This window comes from Branchiostoma lanceolatum, chromosome 13 (assembly GCF_035083965.1).
Source record: "Branchiostoma lanceolatum isolate klBraLanc5 chromosome 13, klBraLanc5.hap2, whole genome shotgun sequence".
Lineage (NCBI taxonomy): Eukaryota > Metazoa > Chordata > Leptocardii > Amphioxiformes > Branchiostomatidae > Branchiostoma > Branchiostoma lanceolatum.
The window spans coordinates 19,530,060-19,548,093 of NC_089734.1; the positions used below are offsets into that span (position 1 = coordinate 19,530,060).

The following is an 18,034-nucleotide window of genomic DNA, read 5'->3' on the forward strand; positions in this document are numbered from 1 at the left end:
CCACTGAGAGCCAGGTTCTTGACATAGGAATACCTTTCTGTCCTCAAAAATGAATTCCTTAAACCTAGAAACAGTTTCTTCACTAAGATGGAGGTCTCGAATCAAGAATACCATTGAATCAATGATAATATAATGTAAAGTGTTCCAATCATATTTATTGTTATCGATCTAATTGTTTAATACACGGTTTTGGATTTTTTTTAATCTAATGCCCATTCTTAACCAAAGATCAACAAGTTTGCAATACAATTGTTTCTCTCTCTCTCTGTCCTTCTTATAATCAAACTTGAGACGGGGGCATCTTCTTTGGTCCAACAGGTTTCTAAGCCTAGGAGAAGCACAAAGACTGTGACTGTCATTTTCATATATCACCCCCATCCCCCTTATACATGCATGGGGAGGGGGGTGCATTTGCTTGAAAATGTTATACTTTAACATTTTTAGTACCTTGTATGTATTACTGCACTAAACGTCCATGTTCTACAATTACTTGTTGGCTGTATCATGCAAACACAAAACTAAGAGTATCGCCGCGGTGGCGCAGTGGCAGGGTGCTTGACCCCCGGGCCCAGAGATACTGAGGTCGAATCCGGGGTTCCCTGATTTGTCCCGTTGACGTTGTGCCCTTAGGAAAGGCACTTTACACGAATTTCCTCACTTCACTCAGGTGTAAATGAGTACCTAGCTTCGGTTAGGGACGTCCCTCGGATAGGACGTTAAATGGAGGTCCCGTGTTTGAGGAGAGCCACACCTCGAGCACGTTAAAGAACCCACCGCACTTATCGAAAAGTGTAGGGGTCCTTCCCGGTCACATCAGACAAATGCATCAGACAAATGCAGCTGGAGCCAAAACTCAACCGTCGACATTCAAACTGTTCTTACAGCAAAGGATGATGGGAGTATCAAATTTACCATCATCCTTAGCATGATTTACTTTTTTATTACAAGAAAAACAATCATTGTCTTCTTAAACCTAACAATGTTACGAAAATAAAGGAAACATGCAAATTCAAACTTTCATTTTACTTTCTAACTTAAGATAACACAGAAAAAGCAAGAATCATCTTTCTTTAACTTTGTGGAAAATGAATTCGAACGAAAACATTTAGGAATTACTTGTTTGGAGTTTGTTGATTTTCTCATTTTTCTTAGCTGTAGTTGGTCAAGAAAATCCTTCCATCTTCTTAAGTATTAATAAGAAATGCAAGAATCATATTTCTCAGACTTCCTACATTATGAAATAAAATCATGTTTTCTTAGTGAAATGAAAGTATAAAGAAAAATGAATGTATTGCAAGAATAAAAATCTTAAGAGTAGATTCTGTAATATACTGCATTTGACCAAACTAGAAGCAAATATTGTGTGAAGAATAAAGAAGAAAGATTAACTAAAATTTCTAGAAAATTCTTGCTGATAAGAAATCATACTAGAAATCCTCTCTTCACCTAAGAAAAACAAGAATAAAACTCTAAATGTAAGATATCACATTCAAAGATTTTGCGTAAGGTTTCTTGATTTTCTTGAAATTCTTTGTGGAAAAATATTTCTCTCCATAAGAAAAATAAGAAAACAAGAAAAATAAGACATAGCATTTTTGGTAGTGTATAAATTGCATATCCTACACTTTAAGTGGTTATATTATGATGGTATTATTGACAAAGGGAGTCGTTTCCCTTTCCGTACAACCTATCCTATTCATGTACGTGCACAAGCAGACTAAACGTATATGGAGTAGTTCTACTGCATAAACAGCATCGTAATGTCATGGGCCAATATCAGAGAATGACCCCTTCGTTTGTGAGAAAGATCGGAATGCCGCTTTCACCACATTCTTTCATCTGAGATGGGAGAAAGCTTAAAAAACCTGTCAAATAGTCAGCGGCGCACCACGGAGACCGCAATGTTTTGGCATTATAACATTAGCTGTGAACGTAGGCAAATAAGGGAAAGAACTTTTCTTGAGAACAACATGGGTCTAACTATAATAGTACCTCTGAAAACGCAGTGACTTGTGTTTTACATATCACTTGGGCTCGGGGCGAGGGTGCAAGGGTCACAGTGCAGGTTCCTGCAATAGCTGACGGCAATTGAAGGGTACTGAGAGTCATTGCTTGAGACAACCAGGCAAAGGTCGGAAGATGTGGGTCAGCCAAATTGGCTGCATTAACGGCTCGCGTTATGAGTGTCCGAATTAAACGACACCTGTTTTTGAATCAGAAGATGTTTCTCTCTCCTGCAACAGTAAAACCATTTAAAAGCCACTGTCCATGGCAGATAAATCCCCTTAACCCTATCTAGACTGGGCTTTTTTGGGGACGGGGGGGGGGGGGGGGTGTCTGATTCGCCCCCCCCCCCACACACATAACTTCGAGCGGTATGGTGTATCATCACAAAATTTGCAGGGAGTGATGCTCACGGAAACGTTAATAATTTCTGTACTTTCGATAATGTTATGACGTAATATGACGTAAATATGACCTCGTCGAAGTGATATTTTGGCTAAATATGGAATTACCGTAATATCTAAAGGTATTGAACAGAAACGTGTGTGTTATTTATGTCAAGGTATTCCAATACATCTCATTTAAATGTTAACTACGTTGACGTCAAAATGACGTCATGGAATGACGTCAGGTCTATTTAGCTATCCCTTGGGATCCGCCAGCTTGGATCGGTCATTTTGATTTTTTTTAAATCCTTTTTTTTCCATCTGTTACCCCAAATTACACTGAAAATAGACTAAAACGTTAATCTGAATGTTTCTGGTAAAAAGAAAATACCAGGTAGTGATGGTTTTTAAGGCCAAAAAGCCTGTTTAAACCTAAAATAGCGATTTGGTCCGCCATCTTGGATTTTGACCTACGTTATCAAATTAGCATAGATTATGAATTCTAAATTATGAATGTCGGAAAATTAGTGTGTTTGAGCAAGCAAACCTAAGAAATGACATTGTTTGAGAACAAGTATTAATTTCTGCATAAAATACCTGTCAGAAACCCGTTGCCATGGCAACACGAAAATCATAAATTCAATTATTATAATAAATTGTTGCCAAATATATCTTAGGTAAAGTCGCCAAGTTTGGTAGTCCTAGCATACGTCGTTTGGCAGTTATACGATGTCAAAGTTGGCGCGGGAACTTTTGGCACCCCCTCCCCAGTCTAGATAGGGTTGAAAAAGGCTAAACTTCACATAAGAGATGAAAATTCTGCTTTCATTGGTTCTGGTAACCCCCAAACACCTTTTCTTAATCTTAATGCTTCACCTTCAACTTTTGGTAGGTAAAACTAGGGAACCCATGTTATATGGAAATACAAATCGTATCTTAATCAGAATTGCCAGCGTAGCCATCGCAATTTCAGTAATTTTCAGCCATTAATTGTTGGATTTTTGAGGATCTCGGAGGGGGTTCCAGAACTCCCCAACTAGTTCCAGATACCTATCAAGCATACAAAGTATCCGACCTCTGCCTGGTTTTGCCTAGTTTTCTCGTGCAATGACTCTAAATCAACACGCATGCAGTTTAATCGGCATCCAACTATTTTTCTTCGTTGTAACGTTAAATCATATAAAACTACCAAGTAAACCCCGAGTTCTTGAATGAATAATACAATAGGAGAAATTTCTCTCTAATTCCTGTAACATAGCTGTCTACTTTATTTCTAAACGAATACGATGATGCAGTTACTAATAGTTATGATTTCTGTGTTCAAATCGAGCATAGTGACATGACGTGAGTTGCTGCTCATCATTAGAAAGCAAACAAATGTTCAAGGTCATATAGTTCATTAGCGTTTCTATTTTAGTTTTCATGATTGAGCGAAAAATTCAATTAGTTGAATATGATAACAGTGACATGTACGTGTAAGTTAGATTTTACAAAAATGAATACGTATTCAAGGTAATCGAAGCATTACCTGTTTAAATGGAAATTGGGTCCATGTTGATGCTTTTCCATCTGCCATGTTGTCAATCTATCCTCTTCTGATACTTTCAAAGTAAATGACACCAATCCCGGCCTATGAACCCAGCAAAAGAGATGGAAAGACAATATTTATGTACTCTAGAAGATGTAATGTTTGTAAGGCAGGTACGATGTCGAATGCATGTTGCACTTTGAAAGGTTCAATGAAAATATGAATCAAAAGATATTCTAAATTAGCGAAACATGTATGAAATACGTATTTGTTATACAAATGTTGTAATTTGTAGGTACCATGCTTATATGTAATATGTCGTACTTATATGTAAATATGTACTTATGTGTATATCTTGTGTATGTATTATGTGTTGTATTGTTTCATGAGCCCTAAAGGGCATCTAATAAACCAATAAACCTACTAACTCGACAGAGATACGATAAGAAGAGGGCTAAGTGGTAAGTCATTGATAATAACATTTGTCAAGCAAGTTTCATGTCACCCAACAAGTAGGCAAAATACAGCATACAGTGCATAGCGTGAGCTCCACGAACATATACCTTCGCCAAAATGTAAACCTTAATGTGGTTCAATGCTGCTGGTGGTGAGAGGTTTTTCGGACAATACAAACCCAGTAAATTTCAAGTGAATCATCTGGTTCAAAGTTATATACAGGCTCTGGCTTCCTTCATCCCTTTGTGTTTTGCCCACTGTAGGGCCTTTGGGAACAGGCCCTGGCAGCGGGAGAATATTTGCCCCAGCTGGAACGATCCAAGATGGTGGCAAGGGTGTGACGTTTTGTTCCCCAGCTCCAGTATTTTGTACTTCATCTACACTCTAAACCGGGCAACCTCACAACTTACCCCACGTTTCCGGTCCATGGTTCTTAAACTGTCCTTCCCCGCCCGCACTGCTGGGAAGCAGCACGAGCACCAAGGAGTCCACCTCCATGCAGCGGATGCGGAGCTCCCCTCCCACAAAAATGACTGCCGCCCGTGGATCTGAGGTTAGTTTGAGTTCACTTCTCCCGGAGGTTTAGAAACTCGCTAGTGTCATTAAAACATCGTTTTTACTCTGTTATGTTTTGATTTATTTGATCAGGTAATTTTTCCGCATCTGTATCTGTATCTGCGCAACACACCAGCTTCGTAGGCACGCGGCACAATGGGACCCGGGATCGATCTCGGGTTGTACAGGGGAAGTTGCGTCCCGTCGTTGTGGCCTTGGGAAAGGCACTTTACACGTATTTCCCCCCTCGGTAAGAGGGACAAGTCTCCAACGGCAGCTGTCTTCAACTGGCGAACCTCGAGCGTAAGAGTCATCCGGCAGATCGCTGCGAGCATCCCAACTAGAACCAGCACGTCTCCCTCGAATTGGTGCCTCTGAAGAAGACGGATGCCCAAAGTGTGTGGGTGTCAGATTCGCAACCTGTCATTCACCCTAAACAAATCCACGCGAAGGCTACCGTGTCAACCCTCCTCACTCAGGTGTAGGAACTGACACGATCATCATGCTCGAATATCTGTATCTGTACTTCTGTATGATCGGAATAAAGATTCCGAGTGATTGCCATAATAATATTACACTGAACGGCCTGTCACGCCCAGTCTTTGCACATCTGACTGAAACCGTTCTTTAAGCTATTTAGTGAGGATGCTCCTACAGTACTTGAAAACACTGAGTTCCATTCTACTATAGCTTAATACGAATTTTTGTGAACACCTCAATCCTTGGTTAATAACTCTTGTACTTAAAGACATGACTTTTCTGAGCTGGTTTTAGGTACTTCCACAAGGTCATTTTTATATCATGCAAAGTCTGGATATTTTTGTAACGTTTGTTCAATTTTGTTTGCTACAGATATAATTTTACCGTGCCCATCCCAGTTGAACTCCAATCTTACACGACATTCCCAGCAAACCATGACTCAGGTAGAAGTTCAACTTGCTAGCCATAACTGTAATGAACTCGGAGACTCGTACTGCTCAAGCGAGTGAACGATGTAGTGGGAGTCCCCGTATGGTAGCCTACCTGCAGGGCCGTATTCAAAGAGTGGCTGCCAACAACAATGTCAGCAGCTGGTGCCAACTCACCTCGGGAGTTCCGCAAGCTAGGGGGAGTATTGTCACCCGACCTCTTTTGCCTGTTCATGAGCTGATTCGACACGGTATACAGGAACACACTAGACGTGGGATATGCGGATGATGTAGGAATTTGTAGGTCAGTGCAACTTGGTTTGGACAATACTATGACAAGGGAACCATCGCAGCTGGACTCTTGGGCTGGACGAAATGACGAGCTCCTTAATGCCAACCATTTTGGAAACATATTCAAAGAACGTCTGAGAGACAAATATTTCTCTGGCTAAAGGGAACAACTTAGAAATCCCAGTGAACTCCATACCTATTCTAAAATCAAAAAGCAATTTGGGATGGAAAAATATCTAACATCAGTTCATAACAAACCGTTTGCAAATAGCATAACACAACTGAGAATCAGTGCACATTGCTTAGAAATTGAATAGGGTAGACACCACAACACACCAGCCATTTGGAGATTGTGCCCAACATGTGTCCAACTTATAGTGAAGGGAGAGATGCGCTGTTAAAGACTATTACTACTAAGACATACGTCACCCTATCTGGCACACAGAGCGATATTTTCTATGTACTGTTGTCATGTCCAACTCCTATATCCATCTACACAGGTCAATTTCTCCACTGATCATTCCAAAAGCGAGACAGATCTACCCATACATTACTATATTGTAACCAATATACTGGTTTCGGCAATATTTTGTACTTAGAATTATAGAATAGATTAGCCTTAAAGTATTGTTGATTTAATGCCATACATTGTACCATGTACGATTGTTGAGCAATGAAGTTCATTCATTCATTCATTAATGGAAAGAAAAGCCACTGATCTGTTTTAGTCCAAGCACACCAATACCGTCGCCGCTCTCCCTGGGAGGTAAACTTGTCCCAGTTACGAACACGGCTAAAAGCCTTGGTTTCACCTTTTGACGACAAACTGTCCTGGGAGGACCCGTTAAGTCTTTGGCAGCTGGCTTTACTTTCTACGGTTGTTAACTAAGCAGGGAATGCGTGTTGCCGATCTCAAACAGATTTACCTGTCTCTCATTCGCCCTGTACTAGAATCTGGCCACGTCTTGCCAGTTGGTTGTAGTAATGTGCAGATAAACAGTATGGAACGAGTCCAATGGCGCGCCCTCCGTATCATCTCCTGCGGCGGCAGACACGATGTAACGTACCTACTAAAGGAAAGAAGAAAGGCCGCTGCAGTGTCCCTTTTCAGGTCAATTTTAAAGCTGAACATCCACTGCACGGCCTTCATGTAGTACCACCTCAGAGAGCAACTGCAACTGGCAGGAAGCTAAGGAACAGCCAGGCCGTGAGTGTTCCCAGAGCAAGGACAAAACGGCCGCAACTGCCGTTCCTACATACGACTGTGGCCCTGTACAACGGGGTGTCGCAATAAAATAAGATGAAGCAATTCCTTTGTGCTTTGTATGCCAATTCCTTGGTGTTGCTGGAAAACACCCTCAGATTCCGCCTCAAGAAACCCAGCGTTCTGTTGGCCTTGGAGTATATGTTGTTAATGTGCGTTCCCCAGGATAGGTCTGTCTGCAGGTACTTAGCAGATGACACTCGCTTGAGGGTTTGACCGTGGAGGGTGTAGCTGGAGTCCACGTGTCAAGGGCAGCTGAGTGCACTTGTCTGGATGGAAAGCCATGTCCCACTCCCGCTCCCAGTCTTCCAGCTTCTTGAGGTCCTCTTGTAGCTTTACTGGGTCTGAAGGGCAGGCGATCAACCGGTACACAGCAGTGCCATCGGCAAATAGTCGGGATGGGGAGGAGATCCGCTTCGGGAGATCGTTTATGCACGAGGAGGCTGTAGTACACTCGATCGAATGCTTTCTCGAAGTCCATGATGATTACGTCAGTCACAATACCATTCTCCATGGCTGAAGAGGCTTCATTTACGAATTCGAGAAGCTGAGTCTCACAGGAGTGGTGCTTGCGGAAGCCGTGTTGTTGTGCAGACAGAATGCTGTTCGATTCGAGGTGTTGCATGATGGCACTGAATAGGACATGTTCGAGGATTTTGGCCGGAACACTGGTGAGGGAGATGGGGCGGTAATTTGACGCCTTGTAGTGCTCTCCCTTTTTGAAAACCGGGGTCACCAGCGCCTTCTTCCAGTCTTGGGGTACTTGACCTGTGCGTATTGAGGACTGGTAGATGGTAGTGAGAATGGGTGAAAATTCTTTAGCCACTTTGTGTGCACTATTGTGCGCACTTGGTGACACAGGGGTAGACAATTCGTTTACATAGCGAGGACATGTCAGGTTTCACCATAGTGTCCAAGCTTGCAAACATGTAGAAATCTTTGTTTCCATGCAGTGTTAGAATAAGAAAAACACCGTGTGTGTCGAAAAATACCACCAGAAAAGTTTTTAACCTTCTCAATAGCACTTAACTTCAGTAGGACACAACAATATCAACACAAGGATGGGAGCCAGGGAGTAGTGAAGTTGTGTCTGCGCCTGTCAGAGTAGTGCCCCTAATTAAATTGACTATTTCAACCAATCAGATTGAGCTTGTTAAATCCGCGCTCTCTCATTGGCTGACCAAATTAGTCTACCTGGCCAGATGAGTAAAGATGTGACCTAAAGGTCAGTGACCCCATATGAGGAAAATAGCAGATTTTCTCTCCAAAATACCCTCTAAAATCGTATTTCGAAGTGTTGTATGCCGCAGGTGTGAATGGGATTCTTTGAATATTTGTTCAATGTACCCCCATAGCAAATTCCAGGTCATTTGGATGTATTTCCAGAGCACAGGAGGCCCAAATGTACGTTTTTGGACAGAAAAAACTCAATAAAATCATTTTCAAGGTCAATATCGAAAAAAAGAAGAAAAAAAAGGTCCCAGGGTATTTACCCACTCTACCTGTATACCAAATTTCAGCTCAGTTGGTCCAGGGACGACCGAGCTGAGTCGATTGGAAGATTTGACAGGAGAAAGAAACATTACGAACACATAACTAACCCTCAAACACCCAAACCTACTTTTGCGACTAAAATGACTGAGCGGGGTCAAAAATGACCCCAAAATGTTTTGTTCAGTAAAACCTCCCTTTTCAGTTTTTTCACTGATTGTTATCCATACATTGCTTCATCGATGTAAGAGGAATATTTTGAAATCTTTAGATATAAATAATTCCCGTTCATTATCATAATTAATGCAAAAAGATCAGAACGACCACGTCTTGAACTATTCCTACCTAGACTGGGAGGGGATTTTTGAGGCCCACGCAAAATTTCATGTTGCATAACCTTATGAACGGCTTACGCGAGAGCCACCAAACTTGGTGGTTTTTCATGAAATTTTATCAACAAAAATTTCAAAGTGATAAGGTAAGTTCATCGTTTTTCGTGTTGCCATGACAACGGGTTTTTGACAGGCATATTTTACAAAATCTGCTAATTTCAGTTCAAACAAGGTCAAACGAGCTCGCGAGGCTTTGTTGGCACACCAAATGTATTTTCTTACATTGTTATCATCTTATGTAATCCAATGTACCTTTTATGATTCAACATTGATATTCTAGGCTGATTTGATGACGTCATCCGTCAAAATCCAAGATGGCGGATAGTCACTTAAAATTACGTCATAATGACGTCATATTACGTCAGAATGACATGGAATTCGTTATGGTTATACCAATTTACATGTGCATCATCCCCTGAAAATTCGGTGGTCATACAATAAGTAGTTCAGGAGTTACAGAGGGCAGGTCTCAAAAACAGCACATTATTTGTGCCCATCTCCCTAGAAAATTGTGAGAGGTTAGAAAAGATGTCTACTGACAAAGTCACGGAATGAATTTTTTCAGATCAAACATGTTCAAATAGCACGTCAAAATCCACGCCTGGGGTCAAAAATGACCCCACTCGGGTCTTACACCCCACACTTACTTTTTAATGGGTAAATGATAATGTCAAATCATTAGGCATACGTCCACTCGAGAAAATAGACACTGTTATTGATTTGAATTTTGAGCATCTTTTGAATAAATAAGATATCCTTGGGAAGGAAAATTATCTCTATTTGGCAAAATAGCAATTAGTACCTCATTAATCATCCCATCTCTTTTAGGTCCTCCCATTCCCGACAAACAGTTATTATCTTTACCGAGAGGATTATGTTTTCAGTTACGCTAGCTGTAGGCCGGGTCTGTATGTATGTCAAGAGCATAAGTCGAGAAACCTTTAAAGAATCTTGATGATTTTTATGAGGTGTGTCGTGGTTGTGAAGGTCAGGTTAGAAAATCATTTACCTTGCTTTTATAACAGTACTGCAGTGGAATTTGCATGTTTGTGTGTTTGCATGTAGGTAAAAAAAGTGACGTAATATTAACGTTGATGGATCTTCATGATTTGTTGGTAGGTGAGTAGCGGTTGTGGGAACGGAGGTCAAGTTCGAAAATGATTTACCTGGCGCTTTCCTACCGTTGTGCAGCGAGCTGTGTATGTTTCTGTGTTTGTATGTCGCTAAGATAACTCAAAAAGCTGTTGATGGTTCTGTATGATATTTGATGGATGGGTAGGGTTTAAGAAAAGAAAGGTCAAGTTCGAAAATGGGCCATCTAGCGGGTACCTAAGGTACCGCAGCGGAGCTTCAAAATTCGGAAGCATATTTTCTACAAATGTTATGGTCATGACTTTTGTGTGGTAGATGGATCATGCCACAGGAAGTAAGTTGTGTAAGTTTGGGCCCCCTAGCAGCTTGTTTGAAACTGCAATGGGTGTTTTGTTTTGACCTTCGGACATGAATAACTTGAGAGAGGGCCGACAGATCGTCGTGATGTTTGGTATGTGGAGAGCTCAGATTGTGCTTAACACAATTGAAGACTTATGATGCAAATCAGCAGCTAATTTGCATAATCTTATAGATCCATTGCATCTCATGATGGGACTCGCAAACATGTGACAGTGTCCCCGAAAACAGGTCATATAAACAGAGGGCCTCGCAAAAGCAGGCTATATAAATAAACAGATGATATGAGGCACCGCACTACTCTCAAAGCAGAGGTGTGGGTCCGGCTGGTATCTATTACGTTCAGATTAGACATTTTTGTCCAACAGACGGTTGGCGACATAACGAAAAGGTGTCAAAATAGAAAGCCCGGCAAAAACACCTTAAAACATCATCACTTTAAACTTACAACACTGCAATATCAAACCCCTGTGGCCCATATGATATCACTATACTCATATTTTTCACGACCAGTTATAACATATATCAGCACACGAGGCACATATACTAGTCTTGCACCACCAAATGATTTTCTAGACTGGACTCATTCGACCCCCCTCCCCCCCGCCATCATAACTTCCAAACGGTATGGTGTATGATCAAATTTGAAGGGGGTGATAAGCATGTAAATATTAATCGCTCTCCATAATAAGCCTTCATTTTTTGGCGAAAGGGTTACAATATATGTCACCCCGTAAAGCCGGCGTCACAATTCATGCGAGCGTCGGCCGAATTTATAGATCGCCCGAAGCTTCCCCAATTTCATAATCGCCCGAGCGTCGACGGTAGTTTTCGCTAAAAAATCAGCTGCCTGGTCACGAATTGTACGCATACGGGTTCTGGGTGACGTCATGCGAACACTATTGATTATAAATCCTCCATGAGATAGCACCATCTCTTGGAAACGGGCGAAGTCAGAATCGACTAACCTGGTAAAAATCTAATATTTGGATTAACTTTGATTTCTTAGTAGTGGGAAATATATTGGCCATGGGTAGAGTGGACGGGCACAGTGAAAATGAAACCATAAACAAGAGTTTTGCGATAGACCAACTCAAATGCCACCACAGTAGCCACAAAATCAACAGACCCGTCGACTCAACGTAAATGCCATAATTTTCACCAAACGGAAATCGGATGACACTCGGGCGAACGCCGTCTGAGCTTCGGCCGACCGTTAATAAGTCTATAGACGCCCTGCCGAAGTCTGGGCGTGCTTCAGAAGACAAATTATTTTTTTCTTTTACATTTGTAGTGAATTTGTACTTTGAACTAGTCCTTTTGGGGAAAAATTCAGAAAGTCAAGTGTTATTTTTGTCTCGGTTCATGAATATACAGATTAACATATCCAAATCAACAGCAGAAAGAACAGGAAGTATTGTCCTCGGTGTCCACATTTCATTTATGGTGAATTATTTTCAATGAACCGTTGAATATCCACCTTAATACGTTCAACACAAAATAAATTTGCATTGCCTTATATAGACTTTACTATGAAATCACTTAATTTATTAGTCTGACGTAACTTCCAGCTTCAGTCTGCTACTGACTGTCGTCGTGTTCACATTGATGGAGGACTGGCCTAGACAGTGACTAACACAAGTTAATTTTCAAGACAGTTTTGAAATGTAGACACAGCAGATAAGGAATTGAAGCATTGTTGTGTCTAAAGAATACATAGTAATGACAACCCTGGCTGTCCATGCTCTTACCTGTATTGTGAGACATGACTAGTAGTTACATGTACAGTTCTACAAGTACACAGCCCCTGTCTCTACTGGTTTCTAAGACTTTCAAATAGATGCCACTCTACTAGCCGCATTTCAGCTATGAGGAAGAAATTCTCGAGTTGCATAGATAAAATCAGACACTTTGATACAAGTCTGACAAAGATGATTTTACAGTTGATGTATGAGCTCAAGGTTAGTGCTCCAAAAAGTATTGATCTGTTGCAGCTGTCTGGATCAGTCTGCATGGTTTGATAATGTTACTTTAAAACCATAAGAGAAGAAAATTGAATATTATTACCAGTATTATGATAATTTGCCCCTGCTCCTGTTTTCCAGCGTGTAGACAGTCCGCGAGTTTTATGTGATAACGTTGTTATGAGGAATAACGCATCACCCCTCATACTGCTGGGAAGGTCACAGTGTGCAGGACATTGCCTGACCCAGGGTTCGCTCGATTGTTGTTTGATCTTTACAAACTTCTCTTTCGTTTGTCCAATAATTTCGGAATATTTGATTTAATCAATGCACTGGGTGCATAAAAATGAGTCTACATGTCATTTCGATTTATTTCATATTAGTAAGCAATCTGATTATAAGTGGATAACGTACAATTGCAACGTAACGCCGTGCTGTGCCCTTCACATAGTTTGATACCATCTTTAAATAACAAGATCAGTGTTTGCAAGGAATATAATTTGATTACTAATTAAAAGACATAACTGGAAAAGAGTCTTGCAAGGAAAAAATTATAGAATCCAACAACCATATATGTGTATGCACGTTACACAGATACCTTACCTCTCTGGTGTACCTACATATTATTACCTTCGCCAAGAAGGTTATATTTTACCGGGCGTGTGTCTGTGTGTCTGTAAGTTATGTCGTGAACGCCTGGATGGATTGTCGTCATATTTGTGTCGGTAGGAATGTGGGAAACCTCAAGATGATTAGATTTTGGGCGAACTACTTTGCATAAATAACAACGAAAGTTTGAACATCTGTTAAATTGCATCACCAGTCTCCATACTAGCTGGTATTTGTTCTTGGTGTAGTCAGAAGATATTCCCATGGAGCCATGGATTATTTCCAGGGACGTTTAACTGGTAGTGGTGAGAATTGGCCTAATTTGGTATAACAGAGGTTACTAAGTGGCACATCCTAATGTGGACCTTGCTAGAAGCAGAGCTAAGTAGGATATACACTGCCTTGCATCAAAAGAACAATCAGTAGCCGTGTGTCACAACATGGAGATAGGAAGGTGTTCAGGGTAGGTGAGTTAACCATCTTACATCAGGAAAGGAAGAGGTGACTTATCAGTTTACATCATACGGTAGGTGTTGTAGGGTATATATGGAGGTTATTGATATGTAGTGCTGATGAAACATTTGATGAAAGTGCATTGACGTTTAGTCAAAATCTATCAAGGAGAATAACTGAACAAATGAACAATGGATTTTCTCGATATTCAGTATGCAGGTAGCTTTGTGAATGGTAGCTGCCAAGAGTAGTATGTTTTGAAATGTGGGCCATTGTACCCTCAACGATTTATTTGGGCACAGAAAAAGTTATCTGAACTTATTTCTGCACATCAGGTCCATATCTGCATAATACATGAGAATCATTTATGACATGCCACTCAACAAGACGGTCATCAGTTGGCGAAGGTATGGGTTCATAGAACTTCATGGCACGCTGTTTGGATCGATAAATTGCGTAACCATTATATGATTGTAAATCATCCGACCTCCCAATCTCTAGCCAATCTTAGCTTCCTTTGCAGCCTTCTTAGCGGCGCCGGATCTTCAATGTGCCCCTTCTTGGGTCGGTAATACGATCTCTCCAGCAAAAGGACCTAGTCGCGATATGTTGAAAATCAGCGTCCCTTCCCGCGAAAATAAACGCCGGCACCACTCAGAAAGGTCTGCAAAGGAGACTAAATCAATCTAATGTACATGTATTATCACAAATCATTACAGGGTCACGAAGAACAAAACGTTTAGTAGTATTGAATGATCCTGTATATGATGCAGTGCATGTTGAAATATGTACACTTTAAAAATCAAAGCACATTTCCGTTACTGCCTAAATCTAAATGGCAGCAACATATTGACACATCGTAAAATTTTACATACAAAAATGGATGCTTGTCAGATGTGATAAAACAATGTCATGCACATCTCTCACATTGCGTTCATCTACAGAAATGTTTGACTTTTTGGTGTTAGATGAGTAAAAAAATCGAAGTGATTATTCATGATAATAGTAGCAACCTCTTTTTTTTAAAAATGTACAATACAAGGCCGTACATAATGGTGTGTTACGCCTTTGAATGGTTGTAGAATTCCACAATGCAATATATATACGTTAAATATCTTAAACGTTCAGCATTTATATGCTATACACGCACACCAACGTGCTGTCTGCAGCGTTTACAGACAACTGCTGTGATTTTATTTGATATGTCTACCGGTACCGTAAATATAACTGGCGTTATCATTATACCATTTACTTATCCACAAGTCAGTTTTACATACACACACGCACACACACACACACACACATACACACACACACACACACACACACACACCCACGCACATCACACACACACACACACACACATATTGACAACATAAATGACACAAATTCTAATGGTATTCAGGTTGGCGCACCCATAACCTCTTTTACCCACCAATCGGACATTTCATGAACTACTGCAACAGTTTCGCGTAGAAAATTTTCGAACTGTTAGATATGAAGAATAGGTCGCTAATGCCAAGCACAAAATCGTCTTAACTAGATGCGACATGGGCTGTGTTGAAGAAAGGTAGGCTGTTGACTTACCTGTCTCTTGAAAAGACACCACCTTTGCAACTACGCCATCTTGAATATGCCGGAAGATGACGTTCTCCGCGATGGCCGGGAGGGTGCATTAGTCATGTCGTGGGAAGGATGTGCCGCAGTCTAAGCTTCCGAATGAGAAATTGCAGAAGGAAGCTATGCAGAAAAAGGACAACCCTCACCATCGATGTTTACATGTCAAACATCGTTCTCGAATCCATGAATAATTTCATCAGGCTGGTAAATCAATAGCAAATGCTCACTTTATTTCCACAAAGCATAGATTTTCTAGTTTACAAACCAAAAAGGTGATGATGAAGCAGTGAAAGAAAGGTTCTTCGCGGAGGTTAGCAAAACAAGGGAAAGCTTCTGTTTGTAAATGACTTACAAATTTATATAACTACCTGGAATAAGCTAAGTTCTGACCTTCGGTGTATTGGTGAGAGAGAAGTTCTCTCGTCTGATATCATGGCCTTTAAACACAAACTCCTTAAGGCCACCTACAGCAGATTCAACACCTTTTACGATCTTAATCTGCCATGCACCTGGACCGCTTCATGTGGGTGTGGCTCATGTGTTGCCCCAAGACAGCACTAGCTTCATCATGATACATTCATTTATTGTATTTATTTATTGAAGATTTTTATTTCCAATGTTGTATGTAGATCTTATAATTCCATTTTTGTACGTAAGAATTTGTATATTTGAATGTAATGTATTGTGTTTGGAAGGGCAACTTGTAAAGGTGCGCAAGCACCTGTTTTGCCCTCCCTTCACTTTTGTGATAAATCAAAATAAACAAACAAATAAACCAATGCGTAGTGATGTTCGCTTGCAGCTAACTTGTTTACAATTCCAATCATTTATCACTACTTTTTTGCAATTTTTGTATCAAATATGCAAATCAGTTCCTTATCAGCACATTTGGCATTTGTTGATGTTACACCTGTCATGAATTACATGTGTTATATGAATTACAAATCCAGTTAAGAAAAATACTTGGGTTATATAATTTATTCATTAATTATGGAAATCAAGTCCTCATTTGCAATCTCTGCTTAGGCTACCAGCATGCCTAAAATGATGGATACCCGTGTGTCCTTTATACGTTGATGAAGGTTAGACATCCAGGTAGTAAGTTACGCCAAAAAGAGTTACTCAAGCAACTGGATAAAATTTTGAAACTTGTCCAGTTGCTTAAATAAATTTTATCCTGTTGCTTGAGCAACTTTTTTTGGCGGTCTGTCCTTTATTTAGTTATCCTCTTTGGAATATTGAAACAAAATGCTTCTGCAGTTCCGACAATAAATGTCAGGAGGCTCAAACCTGCAAAACTTTGTCCTGACGTCAAAAGCTACCTGCCACCAAAATGTCAAGACCATAGTATGTCCGGAGAAAAAAGATACATTAAAAAAAATACCATGGTGGAAATTTCTTTTAATCATGTAAATGTACCTCTTTTTTCATAATTTGCATTTCACCATGTACACCTCAGTCTAAGCTTCCTATATACTCCAAGTAATAAATATTTTCGGCTATCCGTTACCGAACTTTTTTGACCAAAAAGCTCCTGTGGTTTCAAAATCTAATGTCAATTCTTTTCAGGCGCACAAACCCGGGTTGTCAAAACCAGAATTTCCGTTGCAGTATCTAGGAAAGTGACAAGGGACCCAAAATATATCGCCATACCAAATATGAAACCAATCCATTTAGCCGTTCTCGAATTATTAATTACGGGGTAAAATATGGAAAAATTTTGGTTTTGCTATGTGAGAATAACGCATAACTGTCAGAACAGGCTACAATCGATTATATAATTTTTATTTGGTTCAATTATAATTAATATCATCATTGATATTTGGGTGAATAGTATGAACGTGTAGCAAATTGAAATAATGTTACGTCTCAACTAACTTTTAATATTTATGTTCTTTATTGAAATCTTACCTCCGTACACCAGGGCGCCCCCTCCCACGCCATTTTGTTTTGTGTTCTACCGACGTTTTTTTCTCTATTCTCCCAAAAACGTGACCCCAAACCCCCAACCAACGCTTGGACTGCCATTCAGCAAGGCAGGAACCACGAACTGCTGCCCTAGCCAGGGTTAAGGCGGAAACCTCGGGACGCAGCGAGGCGGATTCGTGCGGGCACAGCGGATGATCTCAACGGCGAGACAACGGTGAATCTGCACACGACGCTGGACAACTACCAGGGTCAACTGGCTCAGTAAGCGAGTCACTGCTATATGTAGGCGTGGCGAGCCACATATTTACCCGCAGCCAGGAGAAAAGGTACGAGAGATGAAGTGTAATTCCAGTACTGAAAATGATATTGGAAGACAGTTCAAGAAAGGCCTGTCAACAGCTTCGCAGTCCTTCAAAGTGGCTACACTTAACTGTAGAACCCTGCAGACGACTTCAGCTAAGACTGAACTTGATAAACTAATGCTTGCCTATGATATATCCGCAATTTGTATCCAAGAACATCGTTTTGTACATTTAGGGGATGAACCCGACATTGTCATTCGTAATTTGGGAGGCACAACCCTGTTTACAGCATCAGCAGTTAGAAATTCCACAGGTGCGTCCATCAGAGGAGTAGGCATTCTCATAAAGTCTCGCCTACTCCCATTCCTGCTCTCGGTGAAAAAGCTTGACGAACGTATCGTGTTAGCGACATTCAAAGGAAACCCCAAAACTG

General features: G+C 40.6%; 1 protein-coding gene across 9 annotated transcripts in view; it reads right to left on the reverse strand.

The window, feature by feature from the left end:
- The window catches only part of LOC136447310 (mucin-5AC-like), a 31,450-nt gene extending 15,979 nt beyond the window's left edge, over window positions 1-15,471 (reverse strand). For 2 of the 9 annotated variants that reach the window (XM_066446069.1, XM_066446067.1), the window contains exons 1-2: window positions 15,338-15,471; window positions 3,919-4,020 (exon numbers count right to left, since the gene is read on the reverse strand). In XM_066446069.1, coding sequence (XP_066302166.1) covers window positions 3,919-3,966 — 48 coding nt within the window. In that variant the 5' untranslated portion in view covers window positions 3,967-4,020; window positions 15,338-15,471. Of the gene's footprint in view, window positions 1-3,918; window positions 4,021-14,237; window positions 14,383-15,337 lie in introns of those variants that run through there. The other 7 variants (XM_066446073.1, XM_066446071.1, XM_066446070.1 and 4 more) reach the window with 6 other exon arrangements.
- Between the last annotated feature and the right edge of the window lie 2,563 nt (window positions 15,472-18,034).